The sequence below is a fragment of the Ambystoma mexicanum genome, chromosome 13 (assembly GCF_040938575.1).
Source record: "Ambystoma mexicanum isolate Mex_15411 chromosome 13, UKY_AmexF1_1, whole genome shotgun sequence".
Classification (NCBI taxonomy): Eukaryota; Metazoa; Chordata; class Amphibia; order Caudata; family Ambystomatidae; genus Ambystoma; species Ambystoma mexicanum.
Window position 1 is genome coordinate 206,392,418 of NC_090938.1, and position 25,983 is coordinate 206,418,400.

General features: G+C 45.6%; 1 protein-coding gene across 2 annotated transcripts in view; it reads right to left on the reverse strand.

Moving 5' to 3' along the window:
• Positions 1 to 25,983, reverse strand: part of CELSR2 (cadherin EGF LAG seven-pass G-type receptor 2) — a 449,058-nt gene that overhangs the window by 181,925 nt on the left and 241,150 nt on the right. For both annotated transcript variants that reach the window (XM_069633658.1, XM_069633657.1), the window contains exons 4-5: positions 8,041 to 8,156; positions 2,995 to 3,083 (exon numbers count right to left, since the gene is read on the reverse strand). In XM_069633658.1, the coding sequence (XP_069489759.1) occupies positions 2,995 to 3,083; positions 8,041 to 8,156 (205 nt within the window). The remainder of the gene's footprint in view (positions 1 to 2,994; positions 3,084 to 8,040; positions 8,157 to 25,983) is intronic.

The following is a 25,983-nucleotide window of genomic DNA, read 5'->3' on the forward strand; positions in this document are numbered from 1 at the left end:
TGCCATCCTCCATGGGCACCCTCCTGTGTGGCAAAAAAAACCTTGGTGTCATTTTCTACCTCTCTCCTTCTCTCTTCACATCATAAACCTTGCCAAGAAGGCCCTCTTTCAGCTGCACCTCCTCAAAGGCATTCTCCCTATCCTCACCTTTCCCCAGAAACTCAATGTCTCCAGAGCTCTGGTCCTCTCCAGGCTGGACTACTGCAACAGCCTCTTCCTCCATCTGCCCAACTTCCCCCTTCGCCCCCTACAACTAATCCGGAACCGGAGAGCAAGATTTATCCATGGCCTCAAGCCCACAGACTGCATCTCTACAGCCTTAAAATCTCTTGTCTGGCTCCTGGTTGCTGCGAGGATCAAATTCAAGGCCCTCTGTATCATCCACAAGGTTTTCTGGGGCCTGAGACCCCTCTACATCCAACTCTCTCTCCCTAAATACCTCCCTGCTGGAGCCCTTTGGTCATGTAGCTCTAACTCTATGCAGATTAGAGAGTCAGGATAAATCTCTACCCTCCGCAGGAGCCTCCCTCTTGAATGGCCTCTGTGTCCATCTCAGATTTGAGCTGGATCTCGTTAAGTTCCAGAAGCTTCTCAAAAACTTCCTTTTCTCTTCTTCCTTCTCTCTCTCTCTCTCTCTCTCTCTGTCTCCCCCCTAGTGTCCATATCTGCCTCTTGACTGGCTGCCTATTCCTTCAGATACTTACAGGGCATCAGGCCCCCCCTGATCCAGTCTACCGCTGCACTTGGCCTCCTCTGACTCCCCGCCCCCTCAACCTGCACGTGCCTCACTGGGCCTGTACCCTTGTAGCCCTTCCAACCGCTTACCTCGCACTTAGCTCGTGGATCTTCCTTCCCTTGCACTCAGTTTTCCCCTGGCTCTATCCACCTTGCCTCCCCTGGCACTCGATTTCTCTCATGGGACTTCCGCCCTGACCGGCACTTCCCACTCTCCCCTGCCCCCTGCACTTCTTTTTACTGCACTTGCACAATCCGAATGTCAAAAGGCCTAGTAGGACCGTTTTTCTTTTGTCCTCCTTTTGCCCCACTCCCTTGTCTTGTTGTGCCTTTGATCTGTATAGGTGCATTATAAATACCCAATAAACAAAATAAAATAAATAAATAAAATAAACCCTTAGTGCATCATTGCATTACGGCCTTGTTTTCGCAAATTAGCTCTCGTTCTCCCTCTTTCTCTTTTCTGGGTTTGAATGTTTTGCTTCAGTAGCGGAGGCCGAGCAATAAGCGATCGATGCTCTGCTTTTATTATTAGGCCTGGTTTTGTTACCACCCACCCACGGTAAATCTAAGTGTTTCCAGGCACGTGGTCCTCTTCTCCCTTTGTCCCACTCTCCCACCTCCTATTGCTTAGTTTCAAAAGTTTCACATTTTTCCAGTATTTTTTTTAGGCAGGCTGGATGCGCCGGAGTAGCCACAGCGCTGGGCTGGGCTCTGCCAGACAATCCACCTAGCTGAAGAAACGTATAGAAATTGGCATATGGGGTGTCAACCCAGGCGTGGGCAGGATGGAGTGGGCGGAGGTGCGGGGGGATGCGAAGCGATGGATCTAGTTCCAGTGGGAGAGGGCGGAACAGGGCTCTGTGTAGAAATCTTCCCAAAAATAATCTGCTTGTGCCAGACAATTCATTTCATGCAATTAACAGGCCCCGGGCAGCTGTGACGGACGCCTCCTTAATTGCTTAATTTGAGAAATCAGGCAATTAAAAATGTTCTTGTCATTTAAAAAGCTGTTCTTCAGATCTGGGACCCCACACCGCTCTGTCAGTGCGCGTCAATCCAGATGGCAGGGCTTGTGCATTTGAAACTGCCCCCAGGCGTATCATGTCTTCAGCTAGGCATATGGGAATGCTGCATCATTAAAAAAAAATTAGACTTGTTAGCTTTGCCAATGCTTGGTAATCTAGCCCTGCAGGCAAACACAATGTTGCCAGTGCATGCAGAAATCTAGTCAATTACTTCTTAGAGATTAATTTAGGAAATTATGGGTGAATAAGTATCACCTTGTACATTTGAGGTATTGTATTATGTTCTATTGCTTCTGTAAGGTCTTAAATGTATAAATAAAGTTTTGGGAAAAAAAGAAAAAAAAAAGAAATCTAGTCAAACCCTTAAACGAATATCTCAGCCTCAAACTGCATTACCCCAGCAATAACGGTGCTACTGCACCACAATGTTCCGCAATGTGTTTTCTGCTGGAATTAACCCACTATCTTTTCAAGTCTACAAATTTCCATCCTGTTTTGCAGGCCATGCAATTGTGTCTATTCAGTCCACAAGAGTGTACTATAATCAACGGCAACACAAACACGAATGTGCCCTGCAGCACCCAGGTAGCCCTTACGCCTGCCCCTTACTTTGGAATATTTTCTGGGTAGAATACTGGTCCCATACTTCAATCGTCATATACATCATCTCCCATTTTATTTCTAATGGAATTGTCCTCTCAACGGCCACACAATGGCCACCCATGGAGGTGGTCTAAGCCCGGAGGCCAAGGACGGATGAGCCTGGAGTGTGATCTCACCCACCTGAGCAGGATTGGTCTGAAGACTGCACTGCTAAGTAGGATTTTCCAAGCCAAGTCCTCTATATGGATTCTTTCATGAACACCAAAACCACCACTAAAGGCAACCAGGCGCTAAGAGATGATCCAAGCCATACCATGCACTGTCACCCAAAAACACTGCCTCAATCAGTCACCAAAATAAAGGAGCCTGCAGGCGCCCAACACCCGGAATCACACATGTAGGCAGAGTGAACATCTCAGATTCAGGTACTGCCCGAGGTTAATGGTGCCCGGTTCACAAGCCATGGAGCCCCGAGGGCTCCAGAGAACCTCTCCCTCGCACAGGAACCTGTATCTGGAGGATCCAGAATACTCTTTAGTCAACGCTACATCCTGACCCCCTGAAGGGTTCGCCCAATCGAGTGCTTCTCAGAAGGTACAAGTGGGACTGGCACCTCTACACGCCTCACCTTGTTGTAGTACTGCAGCTGGACGCTGTGCCACTGGCCATCGCTGACCCCACCGGGGATGAAGGGGGAAACTGTGGTTCTGGACTCGCCTGCAAGAGAAAAAAAAAGAACAATTCTGGAACAATCTATATATAGGCAGACCGTAAGGGCACTTTTAATGGCATTTTCTCTACCAACCACTGATATCGGAGCCTATGCTACCAACGTTCGTAAATAGCATATATCCAGTACACCTCAACCATTCATTTTCCATCAGTTAAAAGGTCCGAAATCTCCTATAGGAAATCAATTTCCTAAATTTCGAATCAATCCCCAATCTAGTGTCCGGTTTCTCTCTGGTCTTGTCTGCATATCAACTTCACTGCTCCGCTTAATGAAACAGGTAATGGCGTCTTGGCTTGGCTGGTGTTCACATTCTTCTCATTTCAACGGGTAGCCCAAATGTGATCGCCATATTATTTTCATGAAAAAACTGTTTAGTGCACCATATAATGTGTACTATTATCTGTGCCTTAGTTAAACCTGCAATGTGGTTCAATGTGAAGCAAGCCAAGAACCTGTAGGTGCTCGGAAGTCCTAGAGTTCAATAGGTTACAACGTGTTTGGAACAGGACTTCCACTCCCGAAAGCCGCCAAACCATTCTACCAGTCTTGACTTCACTTGACACGACTTCCATTATTTGTCAACAGAAGTCTGTCAGTACCTAAATTTGTAAGCATGGAAGTATTTTGACTTTGACATATTTGGGGGTCCTTGTCAATTCCGTACATTCTACAGAAATCCTAATTCACTGCAATCTGTTTATCTAAATAATGTCAACCCCATTACTTTTTCTAACACCCCGCCTTCCAATTTAGCTTAACAAAATGTGAAGTATTTTCCAACTATTGATTCATGAGTTTGCATTTACAGCTATTACACTGAAAAAAAGAGTTCAGATGACAGTACACATGGTAATGCACGATTATAATGTATGACTTTAGAGACTATGTACTAATAAGAAACAGTGGTGTGCTACCAGGCAATATGATATGAAGCCTCACCAGTGACAGGTTTGGTAATTTACAAATGGCCAAGCATCAAAGTAAGGACAATAATTACATTTTTATAACATCACTTTTCGGTTTTGATTCCCTTCAGTTTTGGTTTTATTGAAAGTGATTGTTTTTACCTAAACTTTGTTTCTGTTTTTGGTTGCCATATGTGTGTTTCCGACTCGATTTCACTAGGAAAAAGCCTGTCTGCATTTCAATAAAAGTGTGATTAGCATGCAGAGGGATAGCATCTTTTTCATTGAAATGTAGCAATAATTGGAGTTTGGGGTTTTAGATGGGCTAGTGTAAGAGCTTTTTGACAATACCCTAATTTCAAGTTAGCAATGAGAAACCTTTGATTGGCAAGCCTTTAGATAGATTGAAAAGATTTCTGATTTTCATCTTAAATTTTGTGTTTCAAATAACATTTTTCTGAGAAAACAAATATAAACTTTTTTCCAAATGTGTCCACTTTTTGAATGACCTTCATAGAATAATGCTGACTATACAAGTAACTTACTGGTCAGCATTTCTACCCATCAAACGTACCCATGCACAACTAGTCACCAGCAACTATTGAACAGCAGGCTGGGTTAAAGATTTTTTTAAAATGATTACCCTTTTCCTACAATAACCTTGCCCTCTTTGTCTCAGTCCTCCAACCACCAGAAAGAGATATTTGTCGTTAAGGACGCACCACTTGTGCACTGGGGTCAGAGGGACATGCTATCCTTGACTGGAAATAGGTGCATCCCAGTTTTCCAGTCAGCCCTCCCAAATTTTAGGTGAGACTTCCTTTCAATGATGAGGAAGAGGAGGTGTCAGTTACTTACCCGTAACAGTATTTTTGCTGCCTGCATAGGATTTAGATACGCAGACGCACTTGGAGAGGTTATTGCACTAGACATTCAAGTAGGTAGTGTAACTTTATCAACGGAACTGAAGACCTAAGACAATGCTACAGACAAAAATCTCCCCTCACATGGCTAGGACGATGAACATTCAAAGCATCAGCACTATGTTTTACAACTGCAATACTTTATGGTTAACAATATCCCCACAAAGGGATCACATGCAAAGAGCACAGAATGCAGCAGTCAGGTTGATTTATGGATGAAATAAAATTTCTAATGTTTCTCCCCTTTGTCGGCTTCTCCACTGGTTATCAGTTGAAGACCGAATAAAATTTAAAATAACTTGTCTGGTCTTCAAATGTCTGAACACCATGGCACCGGATTACCTTAAGGACAGGTATTATCAACCACCCAGAAGTTTACGTTCAAGTGACCAAGCACTATCAATTATCCCCTCATTTACATTTGTGTCTGGAGGGGATAGAAGATTCTCGTGTATGGTCCTAGACTATGGAGCAGCCTAACCAGGGAAATCAGGAACTTGGATTCCCTGCTTAAATTCCGAAAAGCTTTAAAAACCTCTTGTTTAAATAAAATTTTAGTCATCCGGGATTGGTCACAGCCTTATCTTTGTTCAGAATATGTTTATGAATATAATACTTGCTACGTGTTTTAAGTAAAAAATTGTCTGCGCCATTATACGGTTTTGTCAGTTTCGTGTGCGTTATAAATTTATCAAAATCAAACATCTTGTTTATCTCTAGTATTTGAGTGTGCTTGAAGAAGGATGTTGAATTCCATCTCCTCCTGTCTCACATACAAAAATATAAATACGTATTTTTGGTATTTTATAGTTTGTTGGTGATAGCAGAATGATGCTTTGAACAAAAACACCAACACAAGCATGATGGAAAACGTCCTATCACTGGGCGATATTCTATTTGGAGAAGAGGTAGGAGTGTGGGCTAAGTGGGATAGAAATGTGTGGAGAGATAATACTGAATCATCAAGATCATAAAAAAAGGAACATTGTGGGGGTGGTAAAGGAGTTAGGGGGAACTGACCTGAAAGGGGGCGGGGGGTGGCGAGAGTCCAGAACAAGCCGAGACGGGAGTGAGACCCCAGGATTCCCACAGCCATAGTGGCACAGGAACAAGACCCTGCTGAGAAAGAAGAGTGGTGGTTCCAGAAACAGCCGAGAACAGATGGGGGTGGTAGGAATGCATTTATGGTCTGCTTCTAAGACTCATTCCCCGCTCCACTCTTCAGAATAAATGGGAATCTTTCCCTTCAGGGTGGCTTTAACTGTGTTTGCAATTAGGTTATCATGCACTTACCAATGTTGGTGTTTTCTGAAAAGGCCTCACGTTCTTGGACCCCTTCATGGAGTCTTCCCCACCACCACCACCACAACAAGGACACGATTGGTGAAGGTCACAAATAATTTACATCGCTTACCAGGGAAATCAGGTCTTCTGGATCTTGGTGGGTTTATCAGATACCTTAGGCAATCTGCCCAACACAGGTATTTACAAACTTAGAGAAGAGGATTGGGCATCGGACAACAGAAAAAGATGACCCTGGTTTATTTCCATTGTCTCTTACCAGGGGAGATGTTGTGTGTTCCCAATACTTTTCTAGGTGGGTACATTCTAGCCTACTATTACTTCTGTTTCATACCAGTTTTGAACAGTGAAAACTAAATGTTTACTGATGGGCCCAAAGAAACACGGATGCCAGCCTCACAAGAGCAAGCGGCCCCGCACGAACAGTATAGCGAAATAGTGAGATGGGTCCCACCCATGACTGCAAAGAGCACATAGGGGACTTGCCCGAAAGGCCAGTGGGATGCAGTAAGGGACAAGAGCAATCAGGATTCCTGCACATGAGACCTTTTATGCCAAGAACTTGTGATGCCCCGGACCTGCGCGGGAATCAGATTGCAGGAAGAGCAAGAAGCGACCAGGTTTGGTGTGCCTCATATCTAACGGCAAAGGCCCTCCGCACACGCCAGTCCAATTCCTGCCGAAGGTGGCGGTGAAAACAAGGAAGAGCGGGCTGGTGCAGCACATGGCGAGAACAGAACCAGGCCACAACATTCCCAATTGCACCTAGGCATTGGTGACATTACTCATTCATGCCAGGGCAGGGGAAAGTTACTTTTAAGGTCAAGGAGAGGAGGCTACCCAGAAGGAGCTACAGAGAAAGGGAGAGGCGCAATCAAAGAACGATGTTAATGAAATATTGATTATCGGTCATTTCCTCTGATATGATATATGATACGATAGGTTATTTATAACGTGATTAATACCCAAAGGTTTCTAAGCGCGGACCCGGGGATCGAACCTGTGTTGCTGCAGGTGTCTTGCTTCCGAGGTGAGCAGATTGCCCCTGAGCGATCCTCCCTGCCTGTCTGGGTTCGAGAACAGGTGCACAGTACATTATCTGGTCCTGAGAAGCTGCTGCTTACTACTCAGTCGCTCACAGAGTCTGTTACCCACCACAGTCACCCTGTGCCCCTCACTCACACTTTGCCATACCCTCCAATTGCGCCCTTGACTATTCTCACTGCCACTATAGGCTTCGCTCCCACGGTCCCCGTCACTTGCACCATTTCCCGCCGTCACACTACACTCCTTTACCAGCTTCACTCACTCGGTGGCCTCATCCCATATTGTGCACTTCAACAGCCTGACTCAACAAGAGACCCTCACTCAAATTATTGCAAACAAGGTTCCCCTTTCTCCCAATATGCATTTTCCCCTACCTCATTCAAACTAAGGCCTCTGCTCAGGATAGCACAGGGGCAACGCACGTGTCTTGGAAGCAAGACCACGCTGAGCAACAGAGGTTCGAATCCCGGATCCGTGCTTAGAAACCAAACTCAGGTGTGGTATTAGGTGCGTTATAAAAAAGAAAACAATTACATTAAATTAAACTACTGGGCCCTTCACCAGCCTTACATTCCTCCCTATGCTCACATGATGCCCCTTATATGAACTGGGTTCTTTGCCTTCTCTTTGCACGAAAAGAGCCCATGTTACATGGGCAGTTTGGGACTCAAGATCCCGTAGAGGGCCATTAAGTTGTATAAACTGCAGAGGGGCGCTATCCAAACCCCATAACATTGTGCACCCGTGGAAACCGGAAATCCTACCTGCCGAGAAGGTGAGATGCACCTGTTCCTGGACGATCTCCAAGGCAATGAAGTCATGCTTCTCGTTGAAGCGCCCGTTGTACAGCAGCAGGCCATCCCGCTCCTTTGTGGCAAACCTGTGAGAGATCCGAGAAGAAAAGTGAGAAAGCGTTGCGGGACAGCAAGTGCTAAAAAAAACTGCACAAGGGGCAGTAACCTCTCGAAGGGTCCTACAACTCAGGGCACATCACTACAACCCCCAGGAGGCAGACACTGCCTCCTACACATTACACGACGACAGAATATGGGTCGGGGGGCTACACGGATGGAGAACTGGAATACAATGTGTACACAAGTTACGGGGCTGGAGCATGGGCCCGAAACATGTGGCCTCAGCCTGCAGGGAGCACAGACCCTGGGAACAAAACACAGAAATCACAGACTTCAGCGATAAGATGGCGAACGTGCAGACTCTTGGAATGAGAGGCAGAGAGAGGACAGATACCAGGGATGGGAGAATGAGAGAGGACAGAGGCCAGGGATGGGAGAATGAGAGAGGACAGAGGCCAGGGATGGGAGAATGAGAAAGGACAGATGCCAGGGATGGGAGAATGAGAGAGGACAGAGGCCAGGGATGGGAGAATGAGAGAGGACAGAGGCCAGGGATGGGAGAATGAGAGAGGACAGAGGCCAGGGATGGGAGAATGAGAGAGGACAGAGGCCAGGGATGGGAGAATGAGAAAGGACAGATACCAGGGATGGGAGAATGAGAGAGGACAGAGGCCAGGGATGGGAGAATGAGAGAGGACAGAGGCCAGGGATGGGAGAATGAGAGAGGACAGAGGCCAGGGATGGGAGAATGAGAGAGGACAGAGGCCAGGGATGGGAGAATGAGAGAGGACAGAGGCCAGGGATGGGAGAATGAGAAAGGACAGATACCAGGGATGGGAGATTGAGAGGAGATCCCAGGGATGAGAGAGGGCAGATATCAGGGATGAGAGAGGACAGAGGCCAGGGATGGGAGAATGAGAAAGGACAGATACCAGGGATGGGAGATTGAGAGGAGATCCCAGGGATGAGAGAGGGCAGATATCAGGGGTGGGAGAAAGAGAGGACAGATACCAGAGATTGGAGAATGAGAGAGGACAGGTAACAGGGATGGGAGAATGAGAGAGGGCAGTTACCAGGAATGGGAGAATGAGGGGGGATCCCAGGGATGAGAGAGGACAGATACCAGGGATGGGAGAATGAGAAATGACAGATACCAGGGATGGGAGAATGAGAAATGACAGATACCAGGGATGGGAGATTGAGAGGAGATCCCAGGGATGTTAATGTTAAAGGACATTTGTACCACGCACTATCACCACCGGAGTGGTCCCCTGGCGCTCTGGCGGCTCTGAAAGAGGGGGGGAGGTTGAGTTAGTGGGAGGAAGCAGGAAAAGTGCAAGAGAGCAGTGATGTGCTGTTGGCGGCCTCAGCCCAGTGGGTCCGTTGGCTGGGCCTGGGGTGTTTACGGCCGGTAGTCGTCGTGTACTGTTGTGCGAGACTATGTGTGTTTTTGTTTTGTTGTTGCAATGTAGTGAAGTTTGTGAGGTTTGTTGTGCTGTAGGTTTTGGTTGTGTTTGGTTTGGAGTTTGAGAGGTGTATGCAGAAGGGGAAATTGTTAGTAGGGTTGGTTAGTTTGCATCTCGATGCTGAATTGAGGCGCTCGGCTTGTGTAGTCTCTCCTGGTGTGGCTCTGTCCTGATCTAGGTCCGTCTGGCATACAAGGTTCCTTTCTCTGGCCCCCACCTCTATCATGCTCTCTCATAGCCCCCCCCTGTCCTCCCTTCATACTCCTGTGGCCAGTTCACCTGCCAATGTCAACATCTCAGGTAGTGTGGTGATTGCCAATATCTCGACAATTCCACAACACTGTGGTACCTGGCAGTAGCTAAGGGACGGGCAAAAGTTTTGGTGGGATTGGCTGGGGTAGTTGACTCAGTCTCCGTGCGTGTCGTCTGTGTTCCAGTCTATCCGGTGTCACCCGTCCAGGTACCGTGGGAGCTTCCCTGTCTGTTCGGGGTTGTTCGTGTCCTTTCCAGTTTCATCATCCTATTTCCTGTTTCGGTTTTCAGTTTTAGTCTGTGGTGTTGAAGAGCCAGGTTTTTAGTGATTTCCTGAATTTTAGGTGATCTTCGGTGTTTCTTATTTCATTTGGGATGTTGTTCCAGGTTTTTGCGGCTAAGTGGTAGAAGGAGGTGCCTCCAAGTTTTAAGGTATGGTTTGAGTTCCAGGTGGATTTCGCTGCTTGATCGGAGGGGTCTCGTTGGTTTGTAGACTGTTATTTTCTTTTGTAGGAATTCTGCTCCTTGTCCGCCGATTGCCCTGTGTGAGTGGGAACCTTTTTACACACTCCCAGAATCGTTTACTCTTTTTATGGGTATCTTTTTTAGACTCTCCATAGTGTCTTTTTAAAGTTATCCTCTTTATCAACTTTTTGGCAATAAGTGCCTGTTGTTGGTGGGTTGCCCTATTGGCTCCGCTTTCTGGCTAACCTTGAGAGAACTACAGTTCTCAAGGGTAGAAAGGATCTTTGAATCTCTTTTACATTTTATTTGGTGAATCCAGCACACCCCACCTTATGTGGAGTGCTGGGGAGATACAATGTATCCAGTTTTACACTACAACTGTAACAGTTCTGTTACAGGGACAAGCTTACCTTCAATGGCTGGTGGCAGTGATACCTTGTATTCATTTGGTGCACCTTTACCGCGTAACACAGCTGCACTAAAGCCACCCAAGGGCGCTCATTATACCAAAATGGACAGTCTTCTTTTTTTTGCCATTTTAGTGTTCGTCCTTTCTTGTTCCTTCCCCTGACATCCAGGGCGGGAAATTCCTTTGTGTGATTTTTATCTTTGGCGGGAGCCCCCTGGACTCCCCGCCCAGGCTCCTGTCAGCCTGTGAAGACAGGAACACGAGAGAGGAGTCCAAAACTCTGCAGCTCTTTGTCCTCCTCCTCGCCTGAATGGGGACAAATCTCAGTGGGGGGCTGGCTGTCCCGATTGAACAACCGGTCCGTCCCTTGTTGTAAAATGCAGGGAGAGAATGCAGAAGTTGTGCTGTAGATTTAAATACCGTGACCCTGGAAGCTGAAGACAAGTCGACCACTGGAACTGAAAACAAAGAGGATGTTGAAGGAAAAGCGGCTGAAACAATTTCCAGCGACCGGAGAGCCTGCTGTGTAACCGGAGCCCACTGTAGCCCCTCCTTACAATCGACCTGGGGACTGAAAACGACAACCCTGACCCAGAGCCTGGTGATACCCACTAGACCTCAAGAAGACCTGCATTTTGACCCATCCCACACATTGCTGCGACCTTGCAGGCTGCAATACCCGTGGGATGAGAGAGGGTGGATACCAGGGATGGGAGAATGAGAGAGGACAGATACCGGGAATGGGAGAATGAGAGAGGACAGATACCAGGGATGGGAGAATGAGAGAGGACAGATACCAGGGATGGGAGAATGAGAGAGGACAGATACCAGGGATGGGAGAATGAGAGAGGACAGATACCAGGGATGGGAGAATGAGAGGGGATCCCACGGATGGGAGACTGAGAGACGGCAGATACCAGGGATGGGAGAATGAGAGACGGCAGATACCAGGGATGGGAGAATGAGAGGGGATAGATACCAGGGATGGGAGAATGAGAGAGGGCAGATACCAAGGATGGGAGAATGAGAGATGGCAGATACCAGGGATGGGAGAATGAGAGACGGCAGATACCAGGGATGGGAGAAAGAGAGACGGCAGATACCAGGGATGGGAGAATGAGAGGGGATAGATACCAGGGATGGGAGAATGAGAGAGGGCAGATACCAGGGATGGGAGAATGAGAGAGGGCAGATACCAGGGATGGGAGAATGAGAGAGGGCAGATACCAGGGATGGGAGAATGAGAGAGGGCAGATACCAGGGATGGGAGAATGAGAGAGGGCAGATACCAGGGATGGGAGAATGAGAGAGGGCAGATACCAGGGATGGGAGAATGAGAGAGGGCAGATACCAGGGATGGGAGAATGAGAGAGGGCAGACTCTGAGGACTGAAAACAGGGGAGGAATGAAACCAGGGATGGATATAGTGCAGATTTCTAGGAAGTGAAATGACGAGAGGACAGACTCTGGGGATAGGAGATGCAGAGAGGATATATTAAGGGGGTGGAAGACAGAAAGGGCAGACCACAGGGATGGGAGATGAAGAGGGCAGATTGCGAGCATGAGAGACGAAGGTGTAGCCTACATAATTTTGTTTGGGTTACCATGCAGCTCCCCTTGTCCTTTCTACACTAAATTCCCGCGCCTAGCACTATAATGAGGGCTAGAGAGATGCTGGCAGCTTACGTGGTAACTCCACAATCTACAGTGAGCAGTTCCTGTCTGAAGGTGGACTCAGCAGCCCCATGCCCCTTTTGTGGCAGAACTGCAATAAGGTTCTTGCTACAGTAGTTGGTAGGCCAGTAAGACCCTGGGAGGGACTAGTTGCCAGGGAAACACCATTGGACAGAGGAGGTGGTAAATGCCAGCCCGGAAAGGGAGCTCAAGCTTTTGGTTTGCACAGAGTCTCCATATCAGAAGCACAGTCCAGACATGCTGCAGTTGCTCCCTAGCGGTTCAGACAGGGAGAGACTGAAGGAAACACTACACAAGACCCCCACTTGAGGAGCTCCTCTAAGGTCATTTGCCAGCAGTTAGAGGATGGCACCACCACTATCCTGCCCTCCCACAAGAGAACTGTGGAGAGAACTCTCTGAAAATGTGCACAAGCCCACCAAGAGAGAGACTTGGTCACCAATATTGTGGCCAAAGCCTCTGATGGGACTTGGGCTGCGCGAGTCAGGGGGCCCAAACGAGACAGTGGTAGGGATGTTGGATTTACTACCTAAACAGTGAGCTAAGGTGCCAATTGCCACAGCTCTGCAGAGAATGAAGGTCAACAAGGTCAAATGTCCCTGTAATTTAGGTTCAGACGAATGATGTAAGGACTATCAAATAAAGGTCATAGCCAGTCCGATAGCACAGCGAGTAAAGCCCTCGCTTTGACATCTGTGCAGAGCTTGCTGACGCAGGTACGACTTTCATCCTTCCGAGGTCGATAAATGAGCACCACACACCGTGGGTAATAATAAGCAGCGCTCAGATACCTGAGGGTTCGTAGCGCTATATAAATGCCAAATTATTATTATTATAAAAGTTCTTGTCATGACTCTCCAAGACGGGAGTCAAGTATATGTTGCCAACAAAATTAACCTGAAATCTCCCACTTGAGGGTTCACAATTTTCTTTGCATGCGGGTTTATGAAATTGTCTCCCAAACCAGATCTAAGCTCTGCTTCCTGGGTTCGAAACTGAGGGGAGCTGAGAGCTATTTAGCTCCTGCTTGTAGAGTACAAGAGCCTGGTTTGCTTGGCACCAACAGCTCCCAGGAGCTACTTTGGCATCTCAAGACCAACTGATGCCGAACTAACACACCAATGTGAGTTTGGGACAATCGATAAATAAATATTAGGACACATATATACAACATTTAAAGCATAACGGGTTATTAATAATGGACAATATTATAGGTTTGCATCTTATGTGGAAGTTAGATTTGCAGAGCGCTGTGTACTTGCTCCTCGTTCCCCAGTGGTAACTCCTAGTCACTGGTTAATGCTGGATACCCAAGAGCTGCTTTTAGATCCTGCTTATCCAATCTTAATTTTGATCCCTGTGCTTCCTTGATAGAAGGGGAACCCCGATCTCCCAAAAGAGGTCTGTGTATGTGCTACTGTAGGATCTGCTCTAAGGGTCAGTCCTGAGAGTGTGTCCTTAGGAACACTATATGAATGGGTACAAGTCGCTGCTCAGAAAGGGAGATCAGCCTAAATTACTGAATAAAGAGAATATCAATGTGATAGAGAAAAGGAAAAGCCAATAACGACACTGGAGTTCATTCACAGCCCTTTATGTGTTTGGGCAGAACTTTATACAATAAGCTGAAATAAAAATATTTGTTAGTAGAAAGTGACATTACCCAATGTTTACAATATCAATGGAAATGTTTTAGCATAAAAAAGAGTTATGGTTACTACAGTGAAATGTACAAACATTGGGAATGGCAACATTAAGGTACAAACAACAAATCAAATCAAGAATGGATCAATGTTGAGGTGTGCAGAGAAAGGAACCCGCAGAAACAAAATTCAAAATATCAATGTTATTCTGTATCACAAATTACATAAAAAATAGGAACTAAAAGAATGATTTTCAAAAGAAAATGAGATTCAGTAATTCACCATCAACTCATCAATAATACGTATAAATTGCATCATAAAATCTCATTCTTTTAACACAAAATACCTAACTACATGTACCCAACACCTAGATAATCACTTTTCACAACCATTTACAAAAAATAAACAAATAGTAAAATACTCCTGAATTCTTTTTTTCAGCAAAATAAACACACAGTTCCTGTGGTAGAAAATCAACTCCTAATAGCACACCCTTTAATATGCACAGACACCCAACACAAAATGTTATGTTTCAGTTCTTAACGTATGAAATGCTGAACATTCATCAGGGGCTGAAGCATCTTTCTTATAAAAAGCAACTAAACTGCTGAACAATCATCCCAAGTCCAAATCACGCTGTTGTAAAATGATAGATTAATTTAGAATCCAAATCAAATGGCTTTATACCGATGGAGTCAACACAACTTGTAGTGTTTTCTGCTTGTGAACTGGACACATGGGGATTACCCAATCTTCAACACAAACCGACAGATATTGTAATTTTGTATTTTGTTTATTATTTGTATCGCGCTCTGAATCCTGAAGTAACGGGGCGCTGGAAAACTTGAGTGTTACAGGCATACATATTGATATTAACAGTCAGGTTAATAAATATACCTAAAAGAAATTGCATATTTATCTCCAGACCCGGGTTTAATGTTACCTTATTTTCACCGGATTGGAGTCACATCCCAATAAATGTACCGTAAAAAATTAAGGGACAAACACTCATTCCGATGAGATTTTCAACACTGCAATTACCCTCTATCTATCACCCGCTTACTCACCTTCTCAAGCGCTGCACCAAATTATACCTCAACACATCTCACCCTTGTTAGATCACGTCACCGTTATCGGGTCTGTGCATCCTAAGCAGACTAAGGTCCTGCTGTCCCTGGGCGGGGCTTAATGCAACTTATCTCAGACAAAGTGTAACTCAGGTTTGCATGATCATGCAGCCGGCGCAGTATATAAAAACCTAATAATAATAATGCGAAGTCACCCAAACTGCATATTAATCCTTATCAGGTACTCCAGCACTTCTTCACAAGCCTAAACTTGAAGCAAAGACTGATGTAAGCTGAGTTGCAAGCTCTTATCACCCATCTCCAATGCTTGCATACTCACAACAGGGTTCGAAATTGAGGGGAGCAATTTAGCTCCTGCTTGCGGCCTACAAGAGCCTGTTAGCTTGAACCCCAACAGCTGCCAGGAGCTGCATTTGGCTCCCCAGACCAATACATGCCGAAAATACACACCTATGTGCATTTAACACTGTGCACTTGGAACATTCCCAAATAAACATTAGGGTGCACCTATATGACATTTAAAGCTTAAGGGGTCATATACAATGGACAAAACTATGTTTGCATCTTATTTGTGGAATGGCAGATGCTAGCTCCACTTTCCCCAGTGGCAACTTCTGGGGACTGTTTACTATACCAAGGAGCTGCTTTTAGCTGCTGCTTATCCAATCTTAATTTCGAGCCCTGCCACAATAATGGTTACTGCCTAGGTCTTTGCGCAATCGCGGGGTGTTCGTGGTTTATTATTTTTACTAAGCCAAAAAAAGAAATGTGAATAGGTACATATAAAATTACCAAAAATAAATATGGATTAATAGAGATAGAAATGATAAATTATTATAATTGTTTTTTTATAACGTGTTTAATACCGAAGAGGTTTATAAGGGCGGACCCAGGATTCGAACCTGTGTTGCTCTGCATCGTCTTGCTTTCCAAGACGAGTGTCTAACCACTGAGCTATACTACCGGTGCCCATGAAACCGCAAGCCTTAAACATAGCATTACACCAAAACGGCTCTCAGCTGAATCTAATGACTAGGAGGCAATCCCAAGGTGCGGTAAAGGGTACACATTAAAAGGAGGGTTTACGTTGACGTGGAGGGATATGTTTGGAGACCATGCTAGTTTGAAGGATGCCTGAGAGCGGTGGTCAGAGAGCCAAAGGAGCTGGACAAGAGGCTGGCGATTGTTAAAACTTTGCAATGGGGCCAAAAGAGGTTGGAGGTGATGATGGAAGAGAGAGAGTAGATGGAAACACTAAAAAGCAGACTGGAGGTGAAGTCTGGTGGGAGGCCAAGGAGAGTAATCAGGAGGACATGGTGGAGGAAAGTGGAACATTGAAGAATCAAGAGACGGTGGAGGGGGAAAGAGGCTGCATGGAGACCAGTCATAAACAGGAGAAGATCAAATGAATTATGAAGAAGTGAGAGTCCATCAGAAGAGGAGACCTGAAGGGGAAAGGATGAAGTGACAAGTAGGAGGAATAATGAGTTGATGGAAGGAGTGGTAAAGGAAGAGAGGACTGAAGAGCCGAGAATAGTTAGGTCGGGGGTTCAGGGGAAGAAGAGAAGCTTAAGGGGGAAGGAGCACAGGAAGCGTATCCGCTAAGAAAACAAGAGGAGAGTTTTGAGTTGGGAGAAATAGCGAAGAAGGAGGCGTGTATTTGGTAAATGAGATGCAGAGATTGGAAGGAAAAAAGACTGGTGAAGGAGAATGAGGAAACGGAAGAGTGTCGGAATGCAGGGGGAGAGGCAAAGTATTGTGCAGGAGGGAAGCAACCGTACTACAGAGGTTGAAGGAGAGGGCCACGAGAAAGGAAGGGTTGGAAGGAAGTTGAATCCCTTAATCTGAAAGTGATGAGCCTGCGGCGGGTGGAAGAGCGAGCATGTGGTAAAGCGTTCAGGGGGTACAGGCAGGGGAGAGTCTTAAACAGAGAAGACAAGAGAAGGCGTCCTTCAAACTGAGATAATTGTGAGACCCCACTACCAAGGAGGAAATTGCGACTGGGTTTGGGGCGAGAGAACAAGACCCAGTACCTGGAGCCAGGGAAGCAGTGATCGACTGGAGATGCCAACCGTCCCTATATCTTGCCGAAAGCCCTGGCAATTTGTCAAAGCCCAAACCAAAGCCCTATCCTGTGCCTATCTCCAGAGTGTCCAAGTATGTGGGCCTAAGAAACACAGATGTTGGGTCCTTCCTGGAATCAATCCTATAAGACAAAGATGTGCAACCCACAAAAGCAGGAAGATTAGGGCTCAGACCGTAAGATATGTGAAAGAATACAAGGACTGTTGATCAGGGTCCCGATGTACTAATTGGCAAAGGAAGCGGGAGTGCGGAGGGATAAGAAAAAGGGAGTACAGCAGTTTGAGGCACGTGCTGCTGTGGTCGGGGGGCATGCGGAAGTCAGAGCAGAGTCAAACATGGAGCGGCGCCACGTATGGAAAGGAGGCGGGCGGCTTGGTCGGAGGTGGTGGGAGTGGCCGCGCGTTGCAGGTGGGAGGCATGGGCCAGGTCACGGATGTCTGGGCCACTGTCTCAGGCAAATGCAGTGACATTTTGAACCTTACCATAAGGTAAGGCTCGCCAATCAGCCGTCCAATCAGCAAGCATGCGCCCACTGACTTGGATATTCATTTACTCTATTGTTTGCTGTTGCGAATTCTCACGCAATGCTCTGTATTGCTCTGGCCAGGTTTGCACCTGATTAAATGACTACAATGAAATTAAAGTCAAATAAGCAGTGCTGTGTTGTTTGAGCTACGTATGGGCAGAATATCAGGCGTACACCCGTTGAGGATTAGAGGCAGTAAGTATTTCAGGCTAGAAAGCTGATAAAGGCCCAGGAAGAGGCTTGTCATTTTTGTGTAGACCCAGAGACGATTGAAACAACTAAACATCTGTTGCTACTTTGTCCGGAATTAACTGATGGGAGATGTACTGCTCTGCAATTCGTACAGTCGGAGCTTGATCAATATGGAGAAGACCTCACCTGGAAGAGAATTCTGACGGCTACGAAAATAGGACAAACAATTGACGCTCTGAAATTTCTCGAGAAACTGTGAACGTAGATCATGTTATTTTGTAAATAAGGAACGAAAAGTCTGTTCAGTTTTGCTTTCATCAATGAACTTATGTTTAAAGGTTGGAATTTATACAACCATTAAAACAATAAAAAAAAAAAATTAGAGGCAGTAACTCTGGGCGCAGTCTCGGGATACTCTGAAAGAGCTGTGTGGGTGTGTGCTAAACAGGCAAATCACATGTTATATAATTGTTCATTTATAACAAGCTTAATGCCAGGAGTGGTTTCTAAGCGTGGGATTGGGATTCGAAACCCCTGTTGCGCTGCATTCTCTTGCTTCCAAGACAAACGCGTTGCCCCTGAGCTATCCTTCCTCCACATTATTTTGTGGAGGAAGATGAAGGTTCGGAGATGAAGATGTGGAGCGACAGGTGCTGGGGGAAGTCGCAATGAGGGGGCATGGAAGGTGGAGTAGATCGCCTCGGGGTTTGGCAGAAATGTACGCATAAAATGAGCGTCTCATTTTTTCCCCATCTGTGTTTTTCCTGGAAGCTTTGAAGGCAGATTGACCTTTTGAACTCCCCCCACATCTGCCCTCTGGGATCCATGAGGGTAGTGACAGGTTCTAATCAATGGACATCATGGACAGACTGGTCATCCCATCTGAGCCTTGGGGGGGATTGGGGGGGGCTGAGGAGAGCACAGGTTTCCTTGCAGTATATAAATGGGAGGGGGTGGAAGGTATTTTTTGCAGTGTGCCACAGAAGACCACATGGGCGTCTGCCACAGACACCAAATGAAGAGTGGAGTGCAAAGCAGTGTGACTTCATAGAACACAGGTCTGCTCATTTACATAAAAGCAAAAAGCATTATGGGAACATAAGAATGCACACAATTTCAAATTAGAAACATGTTTGATAGTATTCAGCAAGAAACCTTTTTTGAGCGAGTTATGGAAGTTGGACTTTTTCATTAGTCACACTATTCACAATAACAAAAAAATGGCTGAAAATTGAAAGACATATATAACCATTTGGACAGCTATTAAACAGTATGCGAGGGTTTGGCTATTTCTGCAGGGTCCTCTGAAGCTGTCCTGGGACCCCGGACACAGCAGAGCTCCGGGAAGACTTGCTCTGGCCCATTTCCAACCATGGAACACCTGTAAATAAGCCCCAAAATGAACCCTCAAATTTACTACTAAGAGGACCCATTTTACAAAGAATGTCTGCCAATCTGTATCAACTTTTACAAAGTGACAAACGAAGTTTGATGACTGGAAGTCCAACATTGTTCAGCTAACACTACTTCCTGTCTGAAAGCAAGCACAGACATACTGCATGACTGAGCTACACAGTAGACAATATAACTGAAATGGTTATAGAATATGATACATGAGAACACTCCCTTAAAATGGCCACTTTATGGTGTGTTGGGAGCAACCCTGTTCAGAAAGACCAAGGGTATGAAGTAGATCTTGAAACTGATCCAACAATGTGAGAATGTGGGATTAAACATTCACATTCTACTCGGATAATTCCCCTGATCTTTCAGAACAGTGACCAGGAGGACTTCAAAAATAAGAACGAAACTGTATAATAAAGTACAGCTCAAACACTAAGTCAAACTAACCAGTGCTTTAAGTGGGAGGCAGAATCGGGAGAGGAGGGGCTCTAGTTAAGAGGCGTGGCCTAGGTACGGTGGGTAGAGTACCCCACCTACCTGTACTGGGGCCACGCCTCCTAACTTCAGCCCCCCCCCCCGCCTATGGTGGGTGGAGGCCTGGCAAATGCTTGGCTCCCAGGCAGTGTAGTGTACTAGTATCATAATGTTGATGCATCCAGCCTTTCCTTTTTGTTCTTAAATCACGTGCTCCGAGCCCCGCTGGCAGGCTGTCTCTGGGGGTCAGAGCCTGCGATTAAAAACAAAAGGAGAAGATGGGTGCACATACCAGTGCGCACCGACTCTCCTTTTGTTTCTTAATGAGAGAAGCTAGATAACCTCCAGCAGGGAGCCCTTTCATTCAAGAAGCCAGATGGGTAAAGGGCTCCTTCAAAGATGCAGTACTTTGGCTAAATAGGCTGCCTGAGGGGGTCTGTGAACCTGGGGCTAGTCACTGGGTTACCCCGGCAGAGCCCTGGCTCGGAAGCCCTTTTTTGGAGACTGCCATGCTTCTGCCTCGCTTAGCCCCAAGCCCACTTAAAGCCCTGACTCTACCCCCGCAGCACCCTCTACTAGTACAGTACTGCCATACTCACACAGGTCGGACAATCCATGCAGCACCGCCAGCACCGCCACTGCACGCATCCTGAACTGCAGTGTCCCTTACAATGCCAAGGCTGATGTCTTCTACCCAATGATTTTCTTTGAAGCCAGCAAACATTCGCTGTAGTTTGGCTATTCAACAGAAGACTCCAAGAGAAAATTGTATTTGGTTATTTATAACGCGCTTAATACCCAGAGGTTTCTAAGCGTGGACCCGGGATTCGAACCTGTGTTGCTATGTGTAGTCTTGCTTCCAAGACGAACGCGTTGCCCCTGAGCTATCCTCCTGAGAAAGGTAATGTCATCGGATACAAAGCCTGTCCATCTTTTATAAGTTCGAATCCTGCGGTAGGACCAACTCAGTCCGTAATCCTTCGAGGTTAATCGATTACCATTTAATTGGGTAACAGTAACATCTGTAATTACAGAGCTTAGAAGTAGGATAAATCCGGCATGAAGTGCTATATGACAGCATAATTTAAGATTCTCTTGTGGAAGGAGCTCAGATGGGCCAAAGGGGGCATGTTGGGTGGTGAGTGGGTCTTTAGTAGCATGTAAACAGACACGTTCTGTGATGCTGTACAATTCTATTCTGTGGCTTACTTACTGTCAAACTAGAAATTATATCGCGCCTCTTATTGCTATGAATATATGTATATTGGCCTACGCCAAGCTGCTAACAAGCTGCTTATAAACTACATGTGAATAAACTCGCATTGCAAGGTCCTGACCTTAGAAACCATGTAAACTGTCATTTTGGGTCAAGCCGCCATTTTAGGTTTTCTTGCTCTATAAAGTCACCATGTGAGCTAAAATGGTAGCCTATGTTATTCAGAACAGAACTCGATTGTCATGACCTCTGTACAGCTAATGTATAACTTGCCTGCAGGCCACTTGTTAGGGTCATGAGCTGAGACCTTGTCCTTCTGCTGACCTGTGTGTAATGGATTACCTGTATCACCGAAACTGATCTATAATTGAATGAGAACACCTGCTTAACTATATTGTATAAATTAAGTCCCGCATTGCAATGTTAGGCCTAGAGCATACATTATTACCATTTCTTCCTGTTAATGTATAAACCTAAGATGAACTAGATTTGACCTGGCAAGGGACCCTAGAGCAGTAACTTATTTATGGAATGGTTAACCCAAGGAGGGCTGAACAGCAGGCTTGAAATGTATAAAAGCCTGACTGTTTCAATGAATTTTTGCACTCACTGAGCACACCGAACCACGCCTGAGTTCGCTGTGTTGTACTGAGGGTCGATAGCTATCTGAATTTTGTTCTGTTCTTTTGTAACTGGATTCAGTATAAAATAAAGTGCTTTGTATGTTCCTTTGTAACCTGTGTTTGGTGTGTTTCCTTTTTGGTGACCCTGCCTCATATTATTTCCTTGTTTTCACAGTTGGCGCCCGGAATAGGGACCCTCAAGATTGATGCCGGATTATTGAAGGTTGACGCACGCTATCGGACCGGGATCGGACGGTGTGACATAACGGGCCCGACTGAACGAGACGCGACACCTCAACAGCACTGCACGATCCGTTCCCTGGACGATAGCCGTGTGGTCTGAGACGGCAACTTGACGAGGGTCAATTTTTTGAGGCGGGCAGATTTGCCGAAATCACCATACACAAGGTAAAATTTGTTAGGTAAGTCCTTTGTAAACCGATCGGTCCTCCTTAGGTTTGGTCAGGTGAGTCGTTACCCGACTCTTAATTCAACCCTGACAATTTGAACTTGGCGCATTGTATCTGCAGACACAATTATTGACCAGGTAACACCGAGTATTTGAGAAATGCCTGGGAAATTGTCTAGCTGCTTTAGGGCATTATTCCGCAGCGATAGACAATCTTTGGAATTTAGCCGTCCGGCACCACAGGAGGGGTCAGCGGCATGTACTATGTACTGTAAGCATGGCATTGGAAGTGGAGTATTTAATAAAATTTGGCACAGACAAACCAGACATGCCTCTGAACTTCAGTGGCCAGTCAATGGTAGTTTAAAGATCCCTCGTATTGAATATTCAGAGTCAGTCTTGTTAAAAAAGAAGGCCATACCTGCAGCATTTGATGTTTTGCAAAATTGGAAAAAGAAGCGTTGCAGCAGCTTAAAAGTAGGGAAAAACATGTGCGCTGTCATAAAACAAATGCTGAAAAGGCGTTGTTATATGATCAGGACAAACAGTCTGAGTCGGTTAGGAATATGGACAGGGCTTTCTCACTCGGTATTCAGAAAATCTATCCTTCTAAAGATCTTCATGTTTCTGATGAGTTTATCGACAAATTGTTAAATGAACGAAGGCCTGGTGCTCTGCACCACCTCCGTATGTTCCTCTTCCTCCTGCTGTACCTCTTCCTGCTGTTATTCCTGCTCCTCCTGCTCAACCTGTTGTTCCTATTCCTCCGGTTGTTGTTCCTCCACCTGCTCCTCTGCCTCTTCCCATTGCACCAGTAATAGTACCTCCATTGAATTTGCCTGCACCCTCACTCCCAAGTAGTTCTGTACCGCTTGTAGTTGATCAGGGTGCGGGGTCGAGGATTGTTACTCGTAATACTGTTCCTACGGAAAGGAAACAGGATTTGTTTGCATGGGCTAAGCATTGTATGGAGAGAGATGATCGAGCTAATGTTCTTGCCACACTTTCTAATATGGATAATTTTCCTGAGAAAAATGTTTTCATTGAAGATTTAGGGATTCATTTATGTGTAATGTGGGGTAAATTAAATAATGCAGACCTCCCACAAGGGTTGAGGGACCTGAATACTTTAGCGTTTTCAAGAGACACTGTGGAGAAGGTACATGAGCATGTTGAGAGGATATTTGAGTATAGAAAGGAGTTGGAAAGGTTACGGAATGAGGATGACGAAGAAGAAAGTATGTATGTACAGAAACGATTTCTTCCGTGTCGTAAATCGACATCTGAGGAGGCGCGGATTTGTACAAAAGATGCGATTAGATGGATTTCAGACATATCGATAACTCCAGTTGAGGTATATGACACATACAGTCAATATACGCTAGAAATGCAGAGGAAAGTGATACAGGTAATGGTAGAGTACCTGCAGGATGAATGTTTAAGGAGAAAGGTTAGTTGTCCCACAGAGGTATTGAGCATTTATAAGAGAGCTTTTTCACTTGACACTTCTTCAACTGCTTTAGCGCTCGACTTAGCTCTGTTGCTTAGTAAGCGTTCGGAGTTGCCTACATCTCAGTTGCCTATGAGAGAGATTCCTCCGACATTTGTCCCAAAGGTTGAGATTCCTGCTAATGCTGCAGCAGGTACACCTGCTGTGGACATTCCTGCACATTATGTATCGCAGTTTGTTCACGTCCCGTTTTCACGACAGGAAGTGAATACTATTAGACAAACTATTCCTGACATTAGGAAAAATCCGATAGGGTTCTATAAAGAGATAGAGTCAGTTTTGCAGTCCTCAGTGTTTACCCTAGGCGACATTGATTTGCTATTCCCTGTACTCCTGCCTGTAGATTTGTGGAAACAAGTTAGAACTATAGACGATGTACCAGGGTTGGGAGATACATGGGCTAACATAGTTAGGCTTGATGGGGAAAGGCCAGCTGGTGAGAGACCACCTCAGGTGATACTAACTTTGCCTGACAGAATCATTGTAAAACTGAAAACTATAATCCCCGAAAAGAGAATTATTTGGGACAAGCTTACGGCCTGTGTCCAAGGAAAATCTGAGGGTGCTACCGAGTTCTTTAATCGGTTCGAACAGGTATTCTCGGATTTCAGTGGACAAGACTTAGGCACAGAGTCTGGGAAAAGATTATTTGTGGACAAATTTGTACGTGGATTGCTGCCTGACATCCAGTCACAAATTATGTCTTCTGAGAGCGCTTGGCAGGCGAAATCCCAATCAGAAGTACTGCACATGGCTCAGTACTACGAGAACCGTGTCAATAATGAAAAAGATAGAGTTGAGAAGAGAAAAGGGGATTTGAAGACTAAAGTATTGTTACAGCAAATTGTTAGAGGCCCCAGAGGGGGTAGTTCGCAGGTCAGTATGTTCCACAAGGGAATGTGCCCTTGGGTCCTGTGAATATTAACCAGTGTGCCTATTGTTGCCAGGAGGGTCATTGGCGTGCACAATGCCCCGTCCTTCGACAGAGGTCGAATAACACATTTGGAAATATGGGTAGACGATCCAGAGGTCGCCCGGGTGTAGGGGGCCCTGGTAGAGGCCAGTTTTCGCAGGATCCCCAACAACCTTTTTCACAGGATAATCAGACTTCGAGTGTGGATCATAGAAACATATTTGATCATCCTTCTGCTGCATATCTATCTGAAGAGCTTCCTTTTGATGATATTTTGTTTCGTTAGGATTGCCCGAAGCAGGGTTTGGAACCTACACCTATTCCCGTTAATCAGAAAGGTCCCTACGTTGAAATGGTAGTGGGAAGTAGGAAACATCAATTTTTGATAGACACTGGAGCACAGAAGTGCTCCATTGATCATTCTCGGGTTCCAAACATTCCACTGTCAGGGCAAACCAATGTTTCTGTAGGGTTTTCTGGCACACCAGTTGTTTGTCCGGTTTCTTCACCGGTACCTATTTCTTTGTGTCCCTTTACAGACCACTGTCCATTTCTCTTGACTTCGAATTGTGGAGAGAATTTGCTGGGGTTGAATCTGTTGAAGGAATTAAATGCGGTAATTCATTGTTCTTCTGATGGAGTGCGTTTGACGATTTCACCACAGCAATGTTCTGTTTCGCAATTCTTGACTAGACCTTTGCCGCTAGAATTCAGTAATGTACCAGAGTGTTTGTGGGCAGTTGATGACAATGATGTCGGTGTTTTGCAGATTGAGCCTGTTAAAATAGTTTTTGAAACATGGAATTAAGCTGCCCCGTATTCCACAGTATAAGATCTCAGTTGAAGGCGAGCGAGCTTTGAAGAGCATTGTTTCCGATTTTGTGCATCATGGGGTGATTGAGGAGATTGCAGGAAGTTTGTGCAATAGTCCGATTTTACCCGTGTACAAAAAAGGTGATAATGCAATTCCATTTCGTTTTATAATTGATTTACGTGCCATTAATAAAGTCGTCGCTCCGCAATTTCCAATTGTGCCTGATGTGACGACAATATTAACCATGATTCCAGCTACGGCTACTCACTTCAGTGTTGTGGACCTAAAGAATGCTTTCTTCAGTATTCCTATACATGAGGATAGTAGATACTTGTTCGCGTTCACCTTAGGGGGACGCTCATTCACATTTACTCGTGCACCTCAAGGTTATACTGAGAGTCCTAGTATTTATAGTAGGGCTTTGAAAGAGCAGCTTGATACCCTTGGATTGCCCCCTACTTGTACATTGCTTCAATATGTTGATGATTTGCTTTTGGCCGCTGACTCTGAGAGCTCTTGTAAAGAGGGCACTGTGTTGTTGCTCATCCATCTAGCTAAGCATGGTCACAAAGCTTCGCTTAAAAAGTTTCAATATTGTTGCCAGGAGGTCGCCTATTTAGGCTATCTCCTGTCAAAGGAGGGAAGAAGATTGACACCTGAAAGAATAAA